Below are 20,840 nucleotides of genomic sequence, written 5' to 3'. Positions count from 1 at the left end.
CTTGGGCGTGACACCTTAAGACTCCCCGAGACGTCACCCCGTGGACTCACGGTAGCGGATAGCGACTCCAGGGTTGTTTATACCACACACCTCTTTTGTTGCCAGTGCGTTCACCTATAAAGCTTTAAATAGTCTAACTTCTATATTTCTAGAATTTTCAAAGGTCATCTAGGTTAAAAAAAAAATTTGGATGTGTCCTTAATACCTGCCATATGGCAACAAATTGGGTTGCCTAATCACAAAGGATGAACGCAACGAGCAACAGAATCAACCACCTCTCCCATAAAGATTCAATCTCTCCCTATCCAGATCCCAGTCCACCGCATGTCTAACCCCGTCTGCCAATAGAGAATGCTCGCCTCCCACCGGGGAATCGCACTCGGGACATCGACTCGTCTCCCTGGCTAGTCCACAGTCGCCAATGGTAAACGGATGCCCGTTACGACAGTAGTACCAATGCCCAGTTCCTCTGAACTCTTGAGCCATTGCCGAAAGAACTTCAATGCGTTCCTCGTTGGTGATAATTGTGTAGAAGGTGCCTCCGCGCAACATCTTCTCAACGCTGCGAACCTCATCTGCCAAACCTCTTGTCTGGCCTGGGTGCGCATCGCAAAGACCTTGAGCTGTTTGAATGGCAACCTGGCCATTTCTCAAGATTATGTTCCTCTTTTCCGGTGTCAGGCAATGTGCTCGTTCGAGGGCAGAGAGCTGTGCTAGGAAAATATGACCTTCTACCTGCTGCAGAAGTCGTTGGTGAGTGACGGCTTGCTGGATGAGGGTCTGGCAATCATCCTTTATCCTCTGTAGATCAAGCTCGAATCGAGGTATAACATCACTTGGTCGTCCTTTGGAAACGAGACTCAAAAGGTCAACGAGCAAAGCAATGTCCAGACGGATTAGGAGGGCGGTACCCTGGAGGAAGCCTTTGGTCTGTAGCACATTATCGACATGATCAGTATTTTTTTTGATTATTTGGCGTTGTCGAGCATTTTCAATCATTCTCCGAACTCTCTCGAATGGTTGCTCCTCGGGTTTCACACGGCGGCGATAGAGATCAACGCGCTTTCGTAGGTCAAGGATTGAATTCCATCGATCTGGATTTGTGTTCTGGATGATTTCTCCCATGGTCTGAATTTGATGACTTCGCGAGCCAGATATCTGAATCACCGCTGGCCAAGGAAACTTTCTTTGACCTTTGGTTTCGTGCAATTCACGAACAAGCTGGGGAAGTTCCGTTGCAAGGGGGACATATTCCTGGTTGAGTAAGATGATCAATTTCTTCGTCGACTCATCAAGGATAGCTCGGCGAATCAGTCGGCCATATCGGGCGATATCTCTCAATGGGCCACGACAGGTGGCGCATGTTTTGATGTCTTGAATAGAGAACGGAGCCAATGATACCGAGATGGAGACGGGCTTGCCATTAGCGTCGATCTCGTAATAGCTAGCCATGTCCATTTGCGCATCCATGCTTTCAATCGTCAAGAGATGGCCACATTTGGGGAATACGCATGGGGTTTCATCCAGGTCGATTTCTTTGTACGTTTGACCCAGAATGAAATCGACTTGATGATTTCGGATGTCCTTATTTCCACAGGTTTGGCAGAAGGGGGACGAAGGACAATTTTCTCCACATACTGACGGGCACTGATGCCCACAATTTAGCTTTTTGTCGCATCGCTTGGAACATGGAACATGATCACAAGGGGCTGCGCATGGCATCGAGCAGACGCTGTGAGGGCACGCTGAAAGACATTCTTCTTCTGCGCAAGGAGTACACGGATCGAAGCACTTTCGTGGGCACTTGGAGTGGCCGCAGTGCACTTCGCAAGGGGCTTTGCATGGAGGACAGGGCTCCTCACCGTGGCAGGGAACGCTGCAGGTATGAGCGCACGTAGAATGATTCCGGTCACATCGTTGCTGGCAATTTCCATGGTTTTCTGGGATGGTCTCGGGTCCTCTAGTGACGCAGCGATAACACATCCTCTTGCACAAGTGTCCACAAGGCAGGGGGATGCGGCATTGAGCTAGGCAGCGATAGTCTTTTGATCCCACATCGGTGTGACATGGTAGTGAGATGGTATGATTACAGCCCGGGATCGTCTTGTCTACACGCATCAGACAGCGAACTGTTGAGATATTTTGATCTTGCCAACAAGGAAGGTTTGGCATTAGATGGCCGCATGGGAGTGTTCTGTCCTTTTGATATACGTTGACCATGCACTTCTCCGGACAAGGGTCCCCGCATCGCTTAGGGCATGAGTGATTACAGCCACTAAAGGGCCGAGGGCAATGCTCTAGGCAAAAGACAGCGTTGTGAAGAAGATCTGAGTGGCACTTCTGAGCGCAAGCATGTCCACAGCCTAGCCGGTTGACACAGCGCAGGTTGCAACCTCCTTCTGGAGAGAACTTTGGAAAATCTTCTGGCGTCGACACTGCAATCGGTGTATCTGGATGGCGAGGACATTGCAGTTCCAGGGCCTTTCCGATATTCTGATCTTGCTTCAAAATCTTTACGACTTGAGCCCACATGGGAACATGGATCGAGGTCTCGGAATTGCCGATGATGTACATGCCATGTTGTGCTCGCGACAACAGAACATTGATCCGATTGGAAGTGCGTAGAAAGCCACATTGGTTCTTTGGATTGCTTCGGACTAGAGAGATCACAACAACCTTAGCTTCTTCGCCTTGGAAATTGTCTACCGTGGCCACCCGAAGAGTCTGTGACAAGGCTGCTTTGATCTTTGGCTTGGCCTCGGCCTCATAATCCCCATAGCCCGCCTGCTTGAGATCTTCTCGATCACGGTCCCCTACTACAATGGCAAAGAGTTCATCGAGCCTTTTTCGTAGTCGGTAGAGTTGGCATAGATACGGAGTCAACACGGCGATGTCCCCGTGTTTGTATTCACCTTGTTGAATAAGATGATTGACGAGTGAAACGGTCATATCGACCTCATGAATGTTCCAATGAGAGGTTGACATAGCATCGGCATCAGATCCTCCCTCTCGCTTTCGGTGATCCAACCAGAATAATCTTTTCCGCATCCCCGCAATCTCCGGGTACTCCGAGACAGATGGAGCATCCTTCAATTTTGGATACAAGGTTTCACGCACCAACCGAGAGATAGATGGATGCATTCGTCGCTGTGTTTCCAACGTGCTGAAAGGAGCTCCGCAGTCCATGGGGCTTTTGTTTGAGCTCACTAGTCTTTCAAACAAGGAGATATCGAGTGAGTATTGCGCACCACCCCGAGGATTCTCGCTAGAAAGATCGTGATTTTGGACTTGAGGGCGAAGTTGTTGCTGATCACCAATGAGGATTGCATGCTCAACAGAAGGTATAAACGCCGTAAGGAGATGTGATTCAAGAACTTCACCAGCCTCCTCGCATAGCATGAACTTGCATGGAAGCTTTCGAAACATACCCAGTCTGCGAGCAAGTCCCGCAGTAGTGGCGCCGATGACGTCTGCTTGGGCCAGGCAGCGAAAGTGCATCTCATCCTGGACGCTATCGTACCCCTGTTTGGCGGCCTTGTGAGAGGAAATTATTTGCCCAACGCTTTCATCCAATTCTGCTCGGCAATCACGAACCCAGCGGTTGTAAAGATGCTGTCGTTCCTTTTGAGACATCTCAAAAACACTGACGCCCATGAGTTCGCCCACAGGCCGTGCACGAGTACTGTCTTTGGGTGCTGAATCAAGCCAGGAATTGAGTGCTGTTTGGGGACTATGGGGTTTTACTCCCAAAAAGCCATCTTGCCGAACCAGTGCAAACAGCTGATCGTGGTGCCGGGAATTTGCCCGATGGATATAGGACTTGAGACGAGCAATGGGAAGTTCTTTTTTCAGGTCAAGGGCCCGAAAGTCATCCTCACACAATGAGAGTCTTTCAGCTGTGCACCATCTTTGTTTCTTCTCCATCTTTGTTCTTGCTGTATCTTTGGCAACAGTTTGAAGGTTGAATCTTTCCAGCCTCTCTGACTTGGACTGGGATCCAATACGAACGATTTGTGATGTCACATTGTTGTCCAGTAAAGCCTCAAGAAGTTGGTCAAGAGCATGATTGGTATATGTAACACATAATATAGGTCCTAATTTTCCTCTAGCTGCCTCTTTGTTTGCCAGTAAAACTTTGACAAGAGCCACACCAGTGTAGCTCTTGCCGGTACCAGGTGGCCCTTGTATTAAACCGAGCTTTCGCTTCAAACAACTGATTAATGCATGAGCCTGTGCACTATCCAGGGTTGAATGATCCTGTACATATTTCACGTCAGATGGTTGATTAACGCGGACGAAGAAATTAGTATCATCCTTCATGAGGCAGCGGAGATTGAATGCAAAGCCAGGCTGCGAAGCATATAATGGAGGAGCCATATCGGATATGTTAAAATTCTCAAAGACCCACGGAACAAATAGTTCCGAGAAAGGTAGGTTTTGGGCCACCTTCATTGATTGAAGTGCTTGGAGCGTCGGTTCAAAGGCCGGAAGAATTACTCCTGGGAACTCCACCAGAGACATAGTAGGCTGCTTGGGACCAAAAAGGTCCAGAAGGACTTGAGTGTTGGCGTACCGGGAATCAACCAGCATCAACATAACCGAGCCTCTTGTTGGGCTCTTCCACAATGTCCTTGGCTCTGTTCTGTTCTGTGGGGGGATGTGATCCTGTGGGCGGACGTTATCCCTTTTACGCCTGGGTGACATGTCACGATGCGTGACGGTGCAAAACAACACCACATCTTCTTGAATGATCAGGCACACAAGCGCACCGGGCTGTAGACGCTTTGAGTTCTGCCACCACATCTCGCGGATCATGGGTGTGTAGTTTGCTACAGAAGCAGGCTGAGGGAAGTCGACTTCGAAGTAAAGACCCGAAAGCCAATTGAACTCGAGGTTGACCACCAAGGACTTAGGATATACGAACTTGCGCACTTGTGACTGCTGGGCACGCGGACTCAGTTCGTGGTGGATTGCATCTCGAAGTTGACCGACGGTGTCTTCTCGCAACAACCGAAAGTTTCGATCTAGCAATCCGTCGATACCATCAATATGCCACTGAAGTGGGTTATTAACGGGTAAGTACTCCCCTCGAAGGCTGCGGATTTCTTCAAAACTAGGCATGATCCTAATCTGGCAGATGTCGTCGAAGTCATTGTTGTGTCTGCCCCCGGGATTCTCGCGGTTGGCGACAAAAGCGACATTGGTTTCCTTCTTGGCTTTCTTCTCCGGCGTACCCGTTGGGAGCGATTTTCCAGTCTCCATGCGCTGAAGAAGACGATCAAGGTGCAGCCGAGATTGATAAAGTCTACCGCTCATGCCATCCTTACTATTCATCGAGGTAAACACAGTTTCAAATCTTTGTGCAACGGCATGCAGGCAGTCCTGGATAGGAGCGGTAGAATTCAGGTCCGCAATGCGAGAAAACGTGTGTAGAGATGCCTCCAGTAACATGGCACTGCCTTCATTGGTGGTGTCGACTTCGAGAACCCCACAGATGAAATTGAGCCATCGCGCTGCTCTGGATCCGTCGATTCCAAACAAGACATTGTAGATTGTGCCCACCGCCTGCTCCAGTACCAGAGAGGAGACAACCTCGGGATTTGAGATTGTCTCTAGAAATGGTAGCACCTGAGTCTTGAGAATTAGGTCTCTCGTCGCAGCATCCATGTCTTCGAAATTCTCCTCGACAAGGTCTAAGACAAGGCGCAAGCCGTCCTCAGTCGCCAATGTCCGGATAACTTCTTGTCGTATGCTGGCATCAGATTCGATCAGTTCCCTCGCTTTCCGGAAGATGGTCGTTTTCTTCCCAGAAGAGGGACGAATAACGGTCGCGCGCAGAGGAATGCTGCCTTGCCATACTCGAAATGTTTTTTCTGCATTTGGGAAGCCATGATCTCGTCGGGGCAAGGGCTCAGGGCGTTGGATCTGGCTAGTTGGGACTTTTGGGCTACGGCTTTGGTCATTGTTCACATGAGCAAATTTGCAGTTTTTCCATTGGCAATTGCCTCTGGCGAAGTCACGGCACATCCTTTAATAGGTTAAATCGATTAGCATCTTCCACAAATTCCTTAGAGGGGGTTTCAAATATATTCAGATGTCTCTCAAATCGCTTGCAGTATACTGCAAAAGGAAGGGAGATCTAAAACACACCTTTGGGGGTCCATGATCTGGTATCATTTCCTGGTCAAGTGCTTGGTGGAAAGTATATGCTCGGGAGGAAGATCCCTAGCTAGGTGATATCACGAGAAAATGTGATTTGTGAAGGTCAAGGAGGTTAAAAGCACTGCAACAAACTGCTTTCTAATGGTTGTTTGCTGTGGGATATGCAATTCCTGGACCATATGAAAGAACATGATTGAAAGCAAGAGTGTGAAAGGGAAGGAAAGAAAAGATATATATATATATATTCAAAGTTGTCAGGTGCTAACGCGCGGTCGTCCATTTACATAAGTTTGGTTATCTAGGCAAGCTTCTTTCGTTACCATCCTCAGGTATATTTAGCATTGGCTCTTTGATTTTGACTGTCTATTTGATCGATGTGCTCTATTGAGTTAGTTATAGGGCAAAGCAATAGCGAAAAAGCATGCAGATCGCTTTACTTCGTATCAAAAGTGGCCAACGCTCTGTTTTCTAGCTACTTACCTTTTTAGGTAGGTGATTTCACATCCTCGAGGGCTAGGTCTACGTATATTGTTGGCCAGCAAAGACAAGAGATATAGGAAGATGAAAACACGAGCAATTGCTTATGAGCACGTAATAAAACAAGAGAATAATGCTTTCAATGACTAACTGTTCCTATTTAATGGAACCCGAACGTATCAATTTCCCAAGCCCCATCGAGGAACCTGAGACGTCAATGATTATATACAAGAGGAACAACCTGGCAAGAGAAAAGGCCAAAATCGATCGAAGGCCATGGCGAAGCGCATATTTCATACAACTCGCCGTGGTTGTTTCAAGGATATGGCGAAGGGCCGCCTCCCACAGGCGTATAGAACCCGCGAGCACCAAACTTCTCTGCCAAAGAGACCTCCAAGAGCAATCTGGTTAACAAATTTGTTGTTTATCTTTAGACAGATATTGCCCCAATCGCTTTTGGTGAACCAGCCAAGAAACGCCATGGATATCAAAGTACAGAAATATGATTGTCGAGGTGACATTGGCTAGTCACCTACTCTTTCCGGACATGGAAGTCCACATTACGCTCGCGCATCAGCTCCTTGCGCTCCAAATCCTTGGCTGTAATAAATGAGTTAGTGTGGTGTTTCAAGTCAATCACCGGCCAGGGAGTTTCGTACCTTCATCGTAGACCAAGAACTCGTGCAGACCACGGCCAGAAGGCACCATGGGAAGAACGGGCACCTTGCGGTCAGTGATGACCTCCAGCAGGGCAGGGCCATCGTGCTCAATCAGCCACTTCAGCTTCTCCTCAAGTTCGGAGGGCTTGAAGCACTTATCGGCAGCGACGCGCATGGCCTTGGCAAGGGGAACGAAGTCGGGGTTCTGCTGGTGAGTGTGGGAGTACCGATCCTCGTAGAAGAGGTTTTGCCTGAAACAAAAACGTAAGTCAAATATACGGGGAAGAGATCAGAGACGATAGCTTACCATTGAGTGACCATACCCTGCTCTTCATTGTTAATCAGGAGGACCTTGACACCAATGTTGAACTGAGCAGCGGTGGAAAGCTCAGTGAGAGTCATGTTGAAAGAAGCATCACCATCGATGTCGATGACGAGGCAGTCCGGACGGGCCACCTTGGCCCCAAGAGCGGCGGGGAGACCGAAGCCCATAGTACCGAGACCACCGGAGGTGATCATGGTGCGAGGGTAACGCCAGCGGAAGTGTTGAGCAGTCCACATCTGGTGCTGTCCAACACCAGTGGTGATGATGGTCTTCTCCTTCCGGTCGGCGGTGAGTTCGCTAAGCTTCTCGATAATAGCCTGGGGCTTGATAGGACCGTCCTCGGTCTGGCGGTCGTAGAGCGACAGGGGGAAGCGCTGCTTCCAGTCGTTGATCTGCTCGAACCACTCGGGACGCCCAGAAACAGGCTTGACATGGGGCAGAAGAAGACGGAGGTTGTCGGCACAGTCACCTTCCACGGCCTCGTTGGCCTGAACAACCTTGTTGATGTTCTTGGGCATGATCTCGAAATGCACGATACCACCGCGGCCTTCACTAGCGGCAAGCTTGGCTTGAGGCGCAAACTTGGGGATACTGAGAGTGACACGGTCATCGAAACGGGCACCAACAGCAATGATCAGATCGGCCTCCTGCATAGCCATGTTGGCGTAGGCGGATCCGTGCATACCCAGCATGTGGAGAGCCTTAGGATCCAACTCATCAAATCCACCGAGACCCTGAAGGGTGGTGGTGACCGGGATGCATGCCTTATCGGCAAATTCCTTGAGGATCTGGGGGCCATCAGGGCGAGCAAGGAGACCCTGTCCGACATAGAGGACGGGCTTTTTGGCAACGTTAACGAGGTTAGCAACACGGTTGATGGTGCCCTCGAGCTGCTTGCGGCTCATTTCACGGGCTGCCACGGTAGCTGCGCTAGGGAGCGAAGGGATAGTGCTGTGCATGGGAATGGGGTTGCGGAGAATGCCAGCGGTGACATCCTTGGGCAGGTCAACCAGGACGGGACCGGGACGACCACTTGTGGCGATCTCGAAAGCTTCCTGGATGCGGCGAGGCAGCTCACCAACGGACTTGACCATCACATTCCACTTGGTGCAAGCACGGGAGATACCGATCACATCGGCTTCCTGGAAGGAATCGGTTCCAATAGCGCTGGTGGGGACCTGACCACAGAAAACAACCATCGGGGTACCATCAGACATAGCATCTTGCATGGGAGTAATAACGTTGGTAGCACCGGGGCCAGAAGTAACGAGAACGACACCGGGCTTGCCAGAGGCACGGGCATAACCCTCAGCCATGTGACCAGCACCCTGTTCATGCTTGGGAAGGAGGAATTCGAAGTGCTTGGAGTTGTAGATAGCATCGAAAACAGGGAGAATGGCACCACCGGGGTAACCGACTGTATGTCAAGTATTAGAATTGGCCAATTGTGCAACGTCAATCATGAGATACTCACAAACGTGCTTCACACCCTGGCGAAGCATCATCTCGTGGAAGATCTCTCCACCACTCATTCCAACCATTCTTTGTACTAATCAGTTTCAGTGTTTCCAAGCCGTTATTGGGGTAACATACGAGTCATCGAGCTCGGGGAGCTGGCGATGTTGCAAGGGAGAAATCTCATTGCGATGGGGCTCCTGGTTGAATGCCGGACTGGGCACGGGTCTGGACTCCCTGATGATTGAACAAATTAGAACCAGGCTTCAATTGCATTGCAATCATAGGGGGAAATAAAACTAACGGATTTGAAGCCGTAGCTGTGCTCTGGGTACGCTTCTGGACAGAGGAGCGGTGGGGCGAAGCGGCAGAAGCCACAAACGAGGTCGAAAAAGGTCGACGTCCAGCAAGCTGCTTCTGGAGGTGGAATGCGCGCAGAGCGCTTTTTGAGGGTCTTAAAGGCATCATTGTGTATGACAGCCAAGCCAGGAAGACTGAGGGGAGAGTGATTTAAAAAGTAAGGAAAAATGAGTGCCAATTGACCGCTGAAGATTGCCAGTGACTCGTCTCTGGGGTTTCCGAGAAAACGCTTAACCCAAAATGTCCGACCGCTCTGAGTCAAGAAATTCGGGGCTTCTTATTGGCTCGACGCCCCTCTGCTCCCTCCGACCTCGGCCGTTGCTAGGTCACCTGATTTGGTGTTTTCGTATGTCCTCGGCAAAAAAATATGGTCTACGGCGTACATATACATATCTGCTGTACGCCTCCTAACAAAATATTGACAAATTAGGCATGTACGTGGAACTATAATGTTGGCCACAGGGACCTCAAAATCGCGATAGTCCAACGTCTCTCTACACAGAACTCACCGGAGCCTTGTCCGATTTTAGATCTTCCAAACTTTTTCGGACAAGTGGGTCCAGATCCGGCCGAGCATCTGGGCCAAGCTACTCTACATGGGACATTGTAAGGACGTTCATGCCTGCTGCGCCCTTTGTAGATGCGATGTTATTGATCCCTTACTTCATGGTCTGCGAATACACAAGCCTCCAATGTCTATTTCTCGGCTAAACTTCTAGTATTTTTCCTTCCCACCTCGCCTACCCAACCTAGCATAGAGGTCAACCATCCTTTCGTTATTTCGAAAACTTCGCTCTTCTATACTAGTGTTCTACCTTTGGCTTGGATGATTTCCTAGGGGTACATCGAATTTCTGTGTATCCTCGGAATAGCAGTTAACATATATAATATATTACTAAGTCAAGTAGGATATAAGGGAACAAAAAACAAAATCAATAAAGCTTCGTATAGACCGGGTTGGAAATCTTAGTAAATATTAACCCTACGTTTCCAAGGTTATCCCCACATCCCTGTCGATCGTACTGTACTAGCTAAGCTGAGACTTATCTGCATCGTATCTTTTTAGCCCAGGGCCGATTAAGGGCGATGAAGTGTGCTACCAAGGACTTTAGTCCTATTGGCTATTACTGCCAGCAACATATTACTTAGATACACTTCCTCCCCATTTCATTGCCGAGGGCTCGTGTACCGGGGCACTAGAGCCCCGGGGGTAAACTCCATAGGTAAAGGTACTGGTGTTTAGCAATCGAAGGTTATATATAGAAAATCTCCTGCACATTTCATACCTTTTACGTCCTTCGTATACATCTAAAAAAGAACATCCAAAAAGACATAAAAAGGCCGCATAAGCAGCCGACTACTTGTATCGTACGACTTACATTGACCTTACTCATCATAGTACACATAGAACAAGAGTTTTTTTTTTTTGCCTGATCTATACGAACAAAAGTCCCCATTGATAGATTCTATAAGTACTTTATAATGATGTAATACCTTTCAAATAAAAAGAAAATTGGTGAAAGTTCATATGTCTACGTTGTACGTCGACATAATCGACATGTATCCCTATATATAGTTACCAGATTTTAGGCTGCGGATACGACTTTCCCGATCGGGGTGCCGCCGCTTTATGAGGGCGCTCAGGGTCCTGCTCTTTGAGTATTTCACAGTACAGGGTGATTGCTTAGTGAGCACTCAGGTCTTGCTCACTCAGACTGCGCTCAGTGAGCGTCATCTTGCCGCCCGAAAATAAAGGCCGAATTTGTCACGTGACAAGTGGATCACTTTTTACCTATATGGACAAATGCTGGAAATGTTAGAACTAGAGACAGGCTATATTTAGGACTAGAAAGGGCAAAAAGGCAATCAGGATATGTAGAACCTCAAAAGTCCGATATTAACGCGTCGTTTACCCCTAATAAAACCCTAAGAACATAGTATATTAAACATACAATACTTCCACACAATTCTTATCCCAAGAACAACTAGATATTCTTCTAGAAATAGTACAGCTGAGACTATTTAGCATGTATAGGACTCTATCAAAGTGAAAAGTACTGTGAAAAGTACTATGAGAGGTAGCACTGTCTAATCTCTTTATATATAGAAAGAAGCCCATATTTATAGTTACTTTTTCCTAAGGAATCAATCATAATCAATAATATAAAGCTATAATTAACATAATATGGGCCGAATTGAAATGTCGAGGCGCCGATACAGTGTGATAATAACTTACATATAAAAGAAAGCAAAAGTACCATCAGACTACAGTCAGCTGAGGACATTAGTTTTGCTCTAGTAGGAATTAGGATCTTTTGCAAATCATATATCTAGATCCCTAAATTAGGAAAATGAAATCTTAATCATTGAGGATGAACTAGGATTTTTCAAGAATTCCTTACTAGCTAAGCAATATAAAGAATTGTTATAAATTATTCAATGGAAGTTCCCTGATCAAGATATTCCAAATAGACGTTTGATCTACGCTACAACCTATAGTATAGAGGATTGATATACGATGTTAGAGGCTTCGACTTGCTATACCACACACTATTCGATTTCCAAAATAACGGAAAGGACTTTTCTTACTCGCCTGTGATGAGCTACAGAACTTTATATCTAACTAAAAAGCTTTATATTGAACTACCTAAAACGTGATTATGCATGAATCTGCACAGTGTAAAGCCTCATTTTACCTACGGAGTACTAGAGACAGCTGATAGAACTTGAACTATAGTATCTTCCTTGTTAAGGCAACTGTAAGAGTAATTTAGGTAGTTATTTTATTTCTTCTGTTGGTCTTAATTCAGGCCTGCAGGCCAGAATCAGGCACTAAGAAAGCACCGCCCCTGGGCTGTAATAAGTATGTATAAGCCAGTGCCAATGATTATCATGTTGATGTTTGTACATACCCATTATGCATTTTACGCAGGCCTCGCGGATTTCTAGATAGCCATAGGGATATTCGTTGATTCTATTAGTCGCGTTGGAGACGCTAGCTTCATTTTGTTCTCAAGTTAATATAAGTCTGGTGAGACTCACCTGGGATCGAACGTAGCCTCATGACTACAGAAATCTTTGTCCCAATACACCTGTTGTTTAGTCATGGAGATTTGTCTTGTCAGTGAGATGCTAAGCTAGACGCTGACATGGGACTGATGTCACTGACGTCCACCACTATCTAGCTAAGCTATATCCCCCTTAGCCTCAGTAAATTCAACTCTACAAATCCATCTCGGAGACACGATGGCCATGGATAATGTAGACCCAGCCGGTCGCGGCTTCCTAGGCGACCTTACACCTTCCGTTCTCCCAGTCTACCAATATCGGGACCGGGAGCAGTTGCTCAACACCGTCAAGCAAGCAGCTGCAACAGCAAGCAAGGCCACTACCAGTGAATGGTGTCTTATCGAACACGTTAACAATTCAATCTTCACAAGTGAATTTCTTCCGGCAAAAGAGGGCCCATTTGCTTCCTGGTCCTCGTATGACGCCCAATTAGACCGTGTGCTATTAAGAATGGCAAAGTCTAAAGCCCATGAAGTCGCTTCGGAAATCTTCCACGACGTACTCCACGATGCAGTCAAGTCTATGGGGATGAATCGCTCCCTTCACCCAACCGGAAGTGCTACCCACCATGCTGCAATGGGGGGTAAAGAAGCCGACAAGGCGTGGCAGCCAATCCGACTCCCACGCGGCCGATCAAAGGACTGGCCCAGTGTCGTACTGGAAGTTGCTTTCTCAGAGAGTAGGGCCAAGCTGCAGTCAGATGTAAGATACTGGCTCCGAGCTTCAGGGGGTGATGTAAATGTGGTAATCACCCTCCAAATCAATCAACACTCCCCCAACATCACCATCGAGAATTGGGGAACCCAGGGCAACAAACCTGTCAACCACCTTCATCAAACCATTCAGATCTCAAGGAAGGGCAGTAAAATCACAAACACAGGGTCTCCTCTGGTTATCGAGTTCGAAAAGCTCTTCCTGAGACCCCCCACCGAACCGAGAGAACGAAACATTCAGATCGACGACGGGGACCTACAATTCTTAGCAGAGAGTGTTTGGGACTGGCAGGGGATGTGAAAATAGAGACTAATTTTCAAGAAGTGTATGCATCCTTAGCTGTGTGAGATCATGTTTCTTGTTTCTTGGTGCCCTACAGTTTAGCAGCATTAATATTCTCATCCATTGTGCCAGTGTTCTCGCCCCTATTATTCCCCTTCTGGAAGCCGATCCGGCTACTTTTCTGGATAGCTATAAAACTACTATTATTAGGTAATGGCATGGGCTATTGCCCCGGTAAACAAGATAGTCAGCACCAACAAGGACAAGCCAAGTTACCTTTAGTTCACACGTAATGGGGATGAAGTGGGAAGGAAGAAGGGAACCTACCTATGTAGATGCATACATATGGACCTACGGTATAATACCTACATGCGCATACATGTAGGTATCCACCTGGGCAGGTGCCCAGGTGGGCATGCTCAGGGTATGCTTGGCCAGAATTCAGGTAGCGAGGCGCCCACGGACAGAAACGTACTTTTCTGAGGCCAGATTCGGGCACTTAGGCATAAATCTCGAGTTTCGAACCCTAGTTACAGCATTCCAAGGTTCAAGGTTCCAAGGTTCGTGGCCCATTTCCTAAATAGGCTTAGTAGTGACTGACTTCCATTGTTCTCAGGTGTGTACCTATTTCCTACATAGGATTAGTAGCAAATGACTTTGGACCATTATGTAATACATAGGGGCGTGCTCGGTTTTACTCAGTAAGCAAAAAGCGGCAAGAGGTGAGCACTAAAACGGAAAGGGAAAGCGCGGCCTAAATTCCGGTGTATATGTATCTATACGTACCGGATTATGTGGGGCTTTCCTCTTTGAGCTACTGCTGCTTTTATGGGGGTGCTCAGTAGACCTCAAGATAGCCCATTGATGGGGGCCTTATACGCCCCTATTAAAGCCTATTTCTATACATAAAAATAAAATAGTGTTAGCACGTATAAAGTAGCTGATTAATAGCTATATTTTACGTATGTACCAACCTATACATGTAGTATTATTATATTTTTATAGTAAGAAGTGGGAATTAAGTAGATATTATACTGATCTTAGTATTATGATACTAGATTTCATATAAATTTCATGCAAAATCACCTTAAAAAGATCCAATTTGACCCGTAGATCACGAATTCACACGTAAGAGGATTACTGAGTATGATCCTCGACCCCCATTCGGCTCAATCCATCTACAACCCCAACTCGGTGTTTGTCTTCGCTATAATGGTGGCAACCATCATCGCAGTACGGCTTGGGACGGCGGCCGTTGAAATACATATTATGTTGCAGTTCATGTTGGGCTTGCATCTGTGGCTCATGAGCCCCGATCGGCTTGTTAAGCTGGAGGCAATGACAACCGCAGCGCTCAATTCATGTTGGAATGTTGAAAAGGCTAGGCCAGGTCACCTATTCAAGAAGCTGTCGACAGACGTGGCCCAACGGGAGATGACTATCACTCGCATATTGTTCTTGCTCCCTATGACGTCCCTCAACATATTGTCGGCCTTACAGCCCCCTGAACTCTCCTGGTCGGGGGTGGGTTGGAGAATGAGTACAGCCGCTGTGATTGCCGCTTACAACCTAGCAGTCTGGTTCGATAATTCTAGTAGTGGTGCACAACAACCTCCTAGACAAGGCTGCGGGCCTCCCTACATCTTCCTCCTCTAAGAAACAATTAACCGGCCACGTTATTACTCTATGCCGCACCGCCGCTATTATCACAGCTATTGTGGGTTTTCCTGCGACTCTGCTCCTCTTTCACCTAACGATGCTGCTTTGGTGGTATGCTTGCCTTTTTCTATACCGCGATCTTATCTATTTCTTTAACCCAGCTGCGCCACAAGCTTTTCATTCCGCGCTTAGCAGAATCAATGCACTGCTAGGAAAGCATGGAATCCCATTCCTTAGTCTAGTGCCGTTGCCTATAACGGGGTCATTTAACTTCCCATTGATAACGCTCACGGACGTACTCGGCTTCCTACCTACGCCTAAAGGGGACGCAATCAGATTCTCCGATGTGATCAAGGTCTGTGTATCACTAGGGACTGGAAAAGTGACAAAAAATGAGGCAGACACATCTATACATAGTGTAGGGTTGATGCCAGGCTGGAAAAAAGCTAAGTACGCGACACTATTGTATAACTCCTGTTCTATGAAAAAGGCTCCTAATTTTTATAAGATGGATTCCGTCATCGGATTTTCTGTTCCCTATGGAAAGTCTACGTCGTCCTAAGCATCGCATGGTTTATCGCTAGCATTGTACACAATCTACTGGAACGGCATCTACGGCGTTAACGATATGAGGACGACGGGACAGCTTATTCCCTTTATCATTGGCTGTGTGAGCGCGTCGCAGGTTAACAAGAGGCCTATACTATTTGCCTACTCGAAGGTTAGTCAATACCCCAGGGCTAACTCTCAAGGTCGGGGAAAAAGCGGAAACCTAAGCCACCGCTTATATTGCTCGTTTATACTCACCCGGGCACCCGGGAATTAATTGCTAGCTTCTCTTGCTTCAGCGGCTAACAAATAAGCATAAATACTCCGATTAGGTAGACACTGGACTTAAATTGGAGGATGGTGAAAATGGTCCTCTGATCTTTAGGATTGTGAAGAGGAATAGAGGTGACAACTCAGGAAGAGGTCACAAGGGAAGATTACATTAGTAATGAAAAATTCGCAAGAGCCGATGCGAGGGTGTATATACGAAGTCAGCGTACCTGATATAAATGTGCATATCAATGTCTCTAGGCATAATCGGCTTCAGGATCAAACCCAAGTAATATATCAGTAAGTCAATTCAAGTTGTATATGCGCCATACATAATATCTACAAAATTTTTTGAAACCTAGTAATTGGAGGATGATCAGTTCCAAACGCCTTGTTTGAATATAGAGAGATGGACTCTAGATGGAAGGGGCAAATATTTGAAACCAGTGAGCAGATCTTCCTGGGAATTTCTTAGAAAATCACCTTAAGGATGATCGAATTGCTCGGAAACTGCACGGAATAGAAAGGGCATAAACTTTTTTTTGCCTACTTGGTATATACAGGCTCGGACTGGCTTCTACGTATCCTTGGGAGGTCGTCGATAAGTATAACTAGATGACTATAAACACACCAGTATCCATGAGTCCTTAATGTGCTGATTGTAGTATGCACCGCCTATTGAGACAAGACATAAAGCAGACTTTCCCCTTTGAAAAATCGGCTATGTACATATGTAGCCACAGTCCATTTTCCATATTTCCCCTATTTTCCCGGTTTCATCGGGCCGTATCTGGCACAATGCCGATTTTTAGGCCCACTCTCGGGATCCCCCAATCCGATACGCTCGGCTCGACACCCCACAGTCCAGGAACATACCTTAGGTACCTACGTACATCGTAGAGGAAAGTCACTTTGTAGATATAAAGGTATGAATCTAGGATGTAAGTAAATATAATTGAAGAACAACTAGGAGGATAGAGGAGAGAAATTCCATAATGAAAATGAATATTGGCTACATGTTGGCTATAGTCGAACATGTCGTCATAGCCAAATCCGGTAGAAAACCCCCGCGAGAGGAAAATCAACCAACCAATCAGAAATCGTGGAGTTGTTGATTAATGGAGACCCTGGGGAGAGTCTCATGCCACCTCCCCGCAAAGTGGCTGCGCGCAGTCACCGAACTTCCCAAACAGGCAAAAATGGCCCTGCTGTAACCCCACGTGCCTAACCATTTTACCCGGGGGAATCGGGGAATATGGGGACATCTGTTTGAGAAATTACACACAAATTACCACTCTAGCTCTTCTACTTTTTTTTTACTCCTTTTACCTCTTCTGTTCCTCTTTTCCTCTTTCTCATTCTCAATTCCTCTCCTCACTTTCACGCCTTCACTTTTCCTCTACCCCGCCATGTCACTCCAACAAGAGCTCGTGCCGCAAACAGAATCCATCGCGGAAGTCTACGCAACGGACGACGCCTCGGTGAATTCGGTTGCACCAGAACACCAGCAGCGATGGACAAATCTCATTACCCAGTTCAATAAGACATATAACCACCGTCCAGACTTCGTGGCGCGCAGTCCCGGCCGCGTAAACATCATCGGCGAGCACATTGATTACTCACTGTACGATGTTTTGCCAACCGCCGTTAGCGTCGACGTGATCATGGCCGTCAAGGTGGTCCCCGCCAGCGCGGAGGGCACTACCATCACGATCGCCAATGTCTCGCCAGAGAAGTTCCCCACACGCGAGTTCAGCGTGCCCCACGATAAGGACGTCGAGATTGACCCCAAGAAGCACGAATGGGTGAACTATTTCCGCGCTGGTCTGTCAGGTGCTCTCAAGTTCCTACGCAAGGGGAAGCCCGATGGTTCGCTTGTTCCTGCCAGCATGCAGATCTTGGTCGACGGCAATGTACCACCTGGTGGTGGTATCTCCAGCAGTGCTGCCTTCGTGTGCGCCAGTGCCCTGGCTGTCATGAAGGCCAACAATCACGACGTCTCCAAGCAGGATCTGTTGGATCTGGCTGTTGTCTCGGAGCGGGCTGTCGGCGTTTATTCCGGCGGGTGAGTTATCCCCCCGTCATCAGACGACAGAATCCAACAGAAAGCTAACATCACTGCGTAACTATAGCATGGACCAAGCAGCATCTATCTTCTCAAAGCGCGGCTACCTGCTCTACACCCAATTCTTCCCTAAATTCAAAGCCCACCACGTCCCAATCCCCACATCCTCTGACGAAATCACCTTCCTAATGGCACAGAGCTTCGTAACCTCCAACAAGGCCGATACTGCCCCGCGCCACTACAACCTGCGCGTAGCAGAGTGCACTCTCGCCGCCGTGATTCTCGCCAAGCACCACGGCGTGACACTCCCCAAGGACAACAGCTCCCTTGGCTACAGCCTGCGCAATTTCCACAACGAGCTAATGACCAAAGAAGGCCGTCTCCAAGATCCACTGGAGTACCAAATCGACTCTGTGATCCAAGCGACGATGGACCTGCTCACACAAGAAGAGGGGTACACGCGCGAGGAGATGGCGCAATTGCTGAGCATCACCGTAGCCGAGCTAGAGTCGAGCTTCCTCTCCGCATTCCCCGTGCAAGCGGAGCGATTCCAGCTCCGCCAGCGCGCACTGCACTGCTTCAAGGAGGCGCGCCGCGTGCTCGATTTCAAGGCTTGTCTCAGCAAGGCTACGCAGCTGGACGAGAGGCGCATTCACTATCTCGGTCAGTTGCTTAATGAGTCGCAGGAATCGTGTGCTACGGCATATGACTGCAGTGCGCCGGAGGTCGATGAGATCTGTGCTATTGCGCGTCGTGCGGGTACTTGGGGTAGTCGTTTGACTGGTGCTGGGTGGGGTGGTTGCACTGTTCACATGTTGCCTCAGGGTAAAGTGGAGGCTGTTACTGCTGCGCTGAGGGATGAGTACTATCTTAAGAAGTTCCCAGATATCAGTAAGGAGAAGTTGGAGCAGGCTATGGTTATTAGCAAGCCGTCCAATGGGTCGTTCTTGTATGTTGTTCCCTTCCTCGCTCATTTGATCGCTGGCACACCGGATGATGGCTAACATTTTTTGGTTATAGGGTTATGGGGGCTGCTATTGACCAGATCCCTCTTTGAATATTGCATAGCAGATCGAAACGAAGCCCACTTGAATAGGGTTATCGATTATGATGAGATCAAAGTATAAAATTATATTCATCTTTCATGCATTATTCAATAGATAGTACACATTGACGCCGCAAAAAGATGTGCCGGGTGGAAGAAAGATCTCCTGGGCACAAGTGTCTTTCTGCAATATGTGCCTTCCAAGGAATCGCGTAGATTCGTTGGGATGGTGGAACGAGGCGAGCCTTTCGACTCGACTCACTTGCGCTGGCTGTGCCTTTGGTGGCCCTGTCTGGGTAGGAGGCCTAGACCTCTAGAGCTATAGATAGAATCTTTCAACCATAGAACTTGCTGGTTGGATTCGTCCGAAGCCAGACAATAAATTACCTGCATAACATATGGCCATGTTATAGTTCAGTCGGTTGTGCCTTATAACTTCAAGTATTCTTCTTGGGTACAGCCTTGGCGAAGAAAGAGCTCAGTTTCTGCATCCCGCTCGTGTTGACCTTCTTCAGATTCTTGACTCCTTGGGATTCTGCAGCCTTTGACTTTTTCTCCTCCTCTTCCTTGCGACGTTTCTTTTCAGCCCGCATATCATCTTCTTCGTCATCAAGGGCTCGTTTCCGAGTGAAGTTGGACATGTCGCGTGATGCGAGAGCTTGAGCCCGAAGGTCTGCAATCTCCTTAAGGCGGTCTTTAAGCGGCTTGAAATCGATCGGGCTCTCTGCAGAAGCGAGGATCTCATCTAGTCTCGAGGCCAAGGTGGCGGGAAGATATGACTCCTTCATGAAAGATAGTGCAGTGGAAATTTGGAGGAGCCGAGTAATAGAATCCCTAGCTGTGGACTCTTCGCTCGGTGGCTGTGGCACGGGTGTCGATTCCCCTGCAGGTGTCGCAACAGATGGAGTCGCAGTTGTGCCCACAGTCGAGGGGGACTCCTGCCTCTCCTCTGATTTCGAGACCGATTCCTGGCTCTCATTTGACGGCTCCTGGCTAGTCGCAACATCTTCTCGTTTGACCGACATCAAGGGTATGGCGAGCGCCTGACGAATAAAACGTTCTTCCAGACTTACAGGAAGACCCCGATCCGCCATGCGTTCTGCCTTCGTGATCAACTCTTGAACAAGCTTCGTCTCATTGAACCGGAACATCTTCTCATCACCGGCCTCGACTACTTCACAGATAGCTTCCGCCCGCGCTAGGAGGCAGCCCCGGAATTCGTCATCATAAAGGACTTGGCGCATATTCTTGGGCATATCGTCTTGGGAATCGATTATATCGTCGAATGGTTGGAAAAGAGAACGGCCTGATTTCGAAGAAGGCGCTAACAATGGAACCATGAAAAACATCGCATCAATTGGGGTGGCCACCAGAAACTCTGCCTTCTTGGTGATTGAGCCCTGCACGGAGGGCTCCTCGAGGTCCTGTTTCTCTTCTTCCAACGAGCTTGGGGTATCGCGCGTGCGAGGGGTGAACAGGATACTGCGCGCCATATGCGCCGGGGGTGCAACGACCGTAAATTCGTATATACCGCGATCCGGGCAGAAGAAGTAGCGTGTTAGCTCTCCCGATTGGGGATCTGGCAGGGAGAGCAGGCGCGCATTGTCGCTGGTAGAGGATGGGAGGATGAACGTTTTGCTCGGTTTCTCTGCTGCAACGAGGGTTTTGGTCTTAGTATCGTCTTCAGACTTCTTCGATTTCGACACTGGGGCCGAGCGAGTCCTCATTGTGGGTGTGATACAGGTGGAA

At 48.0% G+C, this 20,840-nt stretch overlaps 7 protein-coding genes across 7 annotated transcripts; 3 read left to right on the top strand and 4 right to left on the bottom strand.

Moving 5' to 3' along the window:
- Nucleotides 1-267: 267 nt before the first annotated feature.
- N7537_011346 (uncharacterized protein) lies at nucleotides 268-1,470 on the bottom strand (the record flags this gene model as incomplete). The annotated part of the gene is made up of 1 exon (XM_056902400.1): nucleotides 268-1,470. One exon carries the CDS (start codon nucleotides 1,468-1,470, stop codon nucleotides 268-270), a length of 1,203 nt encoding a protein of 400 aa, XP_056747687.1.
- Nucleotides 1,471-1,661: 191 nt separating this feature from the next.
- Nucleotides 1,662-6,164, bottom strand: N7537_011345 (DEAD/DEAH box helicase; the record flags this gene model as incomplete). Its single annotated transcript, XM_056902399.1, has 3 exons — nucleotides 1,662-1,960; nucleotides 2,394-6,028; nucleotides 6,151-6,164. 3 exons carry the CDS (start codon nucleotides 6,162-6,164, stop codon nucleotides 1,662-1,664), a joined length of 3,948 nt encoding a protein of 1,315 aa, XP_056747686.1.
- Nucleotides 6,165-7,171: 1,007 nt separating this feature from the next.
- On the bottom strand, nucleotides 7,172-9,546 carry N7537_011344 (acetolactate synthase catalytic subunit; the record flags this gene model as incomplete). Its single annotated transcript, XM_056902398.1, has 6 exons — nucleotides 7,172-7,239; nucleotides 7,299-7,549; nucleotides 7,606-9,040; nucleotides 9,098-9,165; nucleotides 9,217-9,315; nucleotides 9,383-9,546. 6 exons carry the CDS (start codon nucleotides 9,544-9,546, stop codon nucleotides 7,172-7,174), a joined length of 2,085 nt encoding a protein of 694 aa, XP_056747685.1.
- A 3,138-nt stretch (nucleotides 9,547-12,684) lies between these two features.
- On the top strand, nucleotides 12,685-13,521 carry N7537_011343 (uncharacterized protein; the record flags this gene model as incomplete). Its single annotated transcript, XM_056902397.1, has 1 exon — nucleotides 12,685-13,521. The coding sequence occupies one exon, from the start codon at nucleotides 12,685-12,687 to the stop codon at nucleotides 13,519-13,521; it is 837 nt and encodes a 278-aa protein (XP_056747684.1).
- A 1,194-nt stretch (nucleotides 13,522-14,715) lies between these two features.
- On the top strand, nucleotides 14,716-15,159 carry N7537_011342 (uncharacterized protein; the record flags this gene model as incomplete). Its single annotated transcript, XM_056902396.1, has 1 exon — nucleotides 14,716-15,159. One exon carries the CDS (start codon nucleotides 14,716-14,718, stop codon nucleotides 15,157-15,159), a length of 444 nt encoding a protein of 147 aa, XP_056747683.1.
- Nucleotides 15,160-17,390: 2,231 nt separating this feature from the next.
- N7537_011341 (uncharacterized protein) lies at nucleotides 17,391-19,103 on the top strand (the record flags this gene model as incomplete). The annotated part of the gene is made up of 3 exons (XM_056902395.1): nucleotides 17,391-18,046; nucleotides 18,114-18,995; nucleotides 19,067-19,103. The coding sequence occupies 3 exons, from the start codon at nucleotides 17,391-17,393 to the stop codon at nucleotides 19,101-19,103; spliced, it is 1,575 nt and encodes a 524-aa protein (XP_056747682.1).
- Nucleotides 19,104-19,528: 425 nt separating this feature from the next.
- Nucleotides 19,529-20,818, bottom strand: N7537_011340 (uncharacterized protein; the record flags this gene model as incomplete). The annotated part of the gene is made up of 1 exon (XM_056902394.1): nucleotides 19,529-20,818. The coding sequence occupies one exon, from the start codon at nucleotides 20,816-20,818 to the stop codon at nucleotides 19,529-19,531; it is 1,290 nt and encodes a 429-aa protein (XP_056747681.1).
- Between the last annotated feature and the right edge of the window lie 22 nt (nucleotides 20,819-20,840).

The sequence above is a fragment of the Penicillium hordei genome (genome assembly GCF_028827395.1).
Source record: "Penicillium hordei strain IBT 12815 chromosome Unknown utg000006l_segment0_segment0, whole genome shotgun sequence".
Taxonomy (NCBI): Eukaryota; Fungi; Ascomycota; class Eurotiomycetes; order Eurotiales; family Aspergillaceae; genus Penicillium; species Penicillium hordei.
This window is presented reverse-complemented; position numbering and strand designations above follow the sequence as displayed.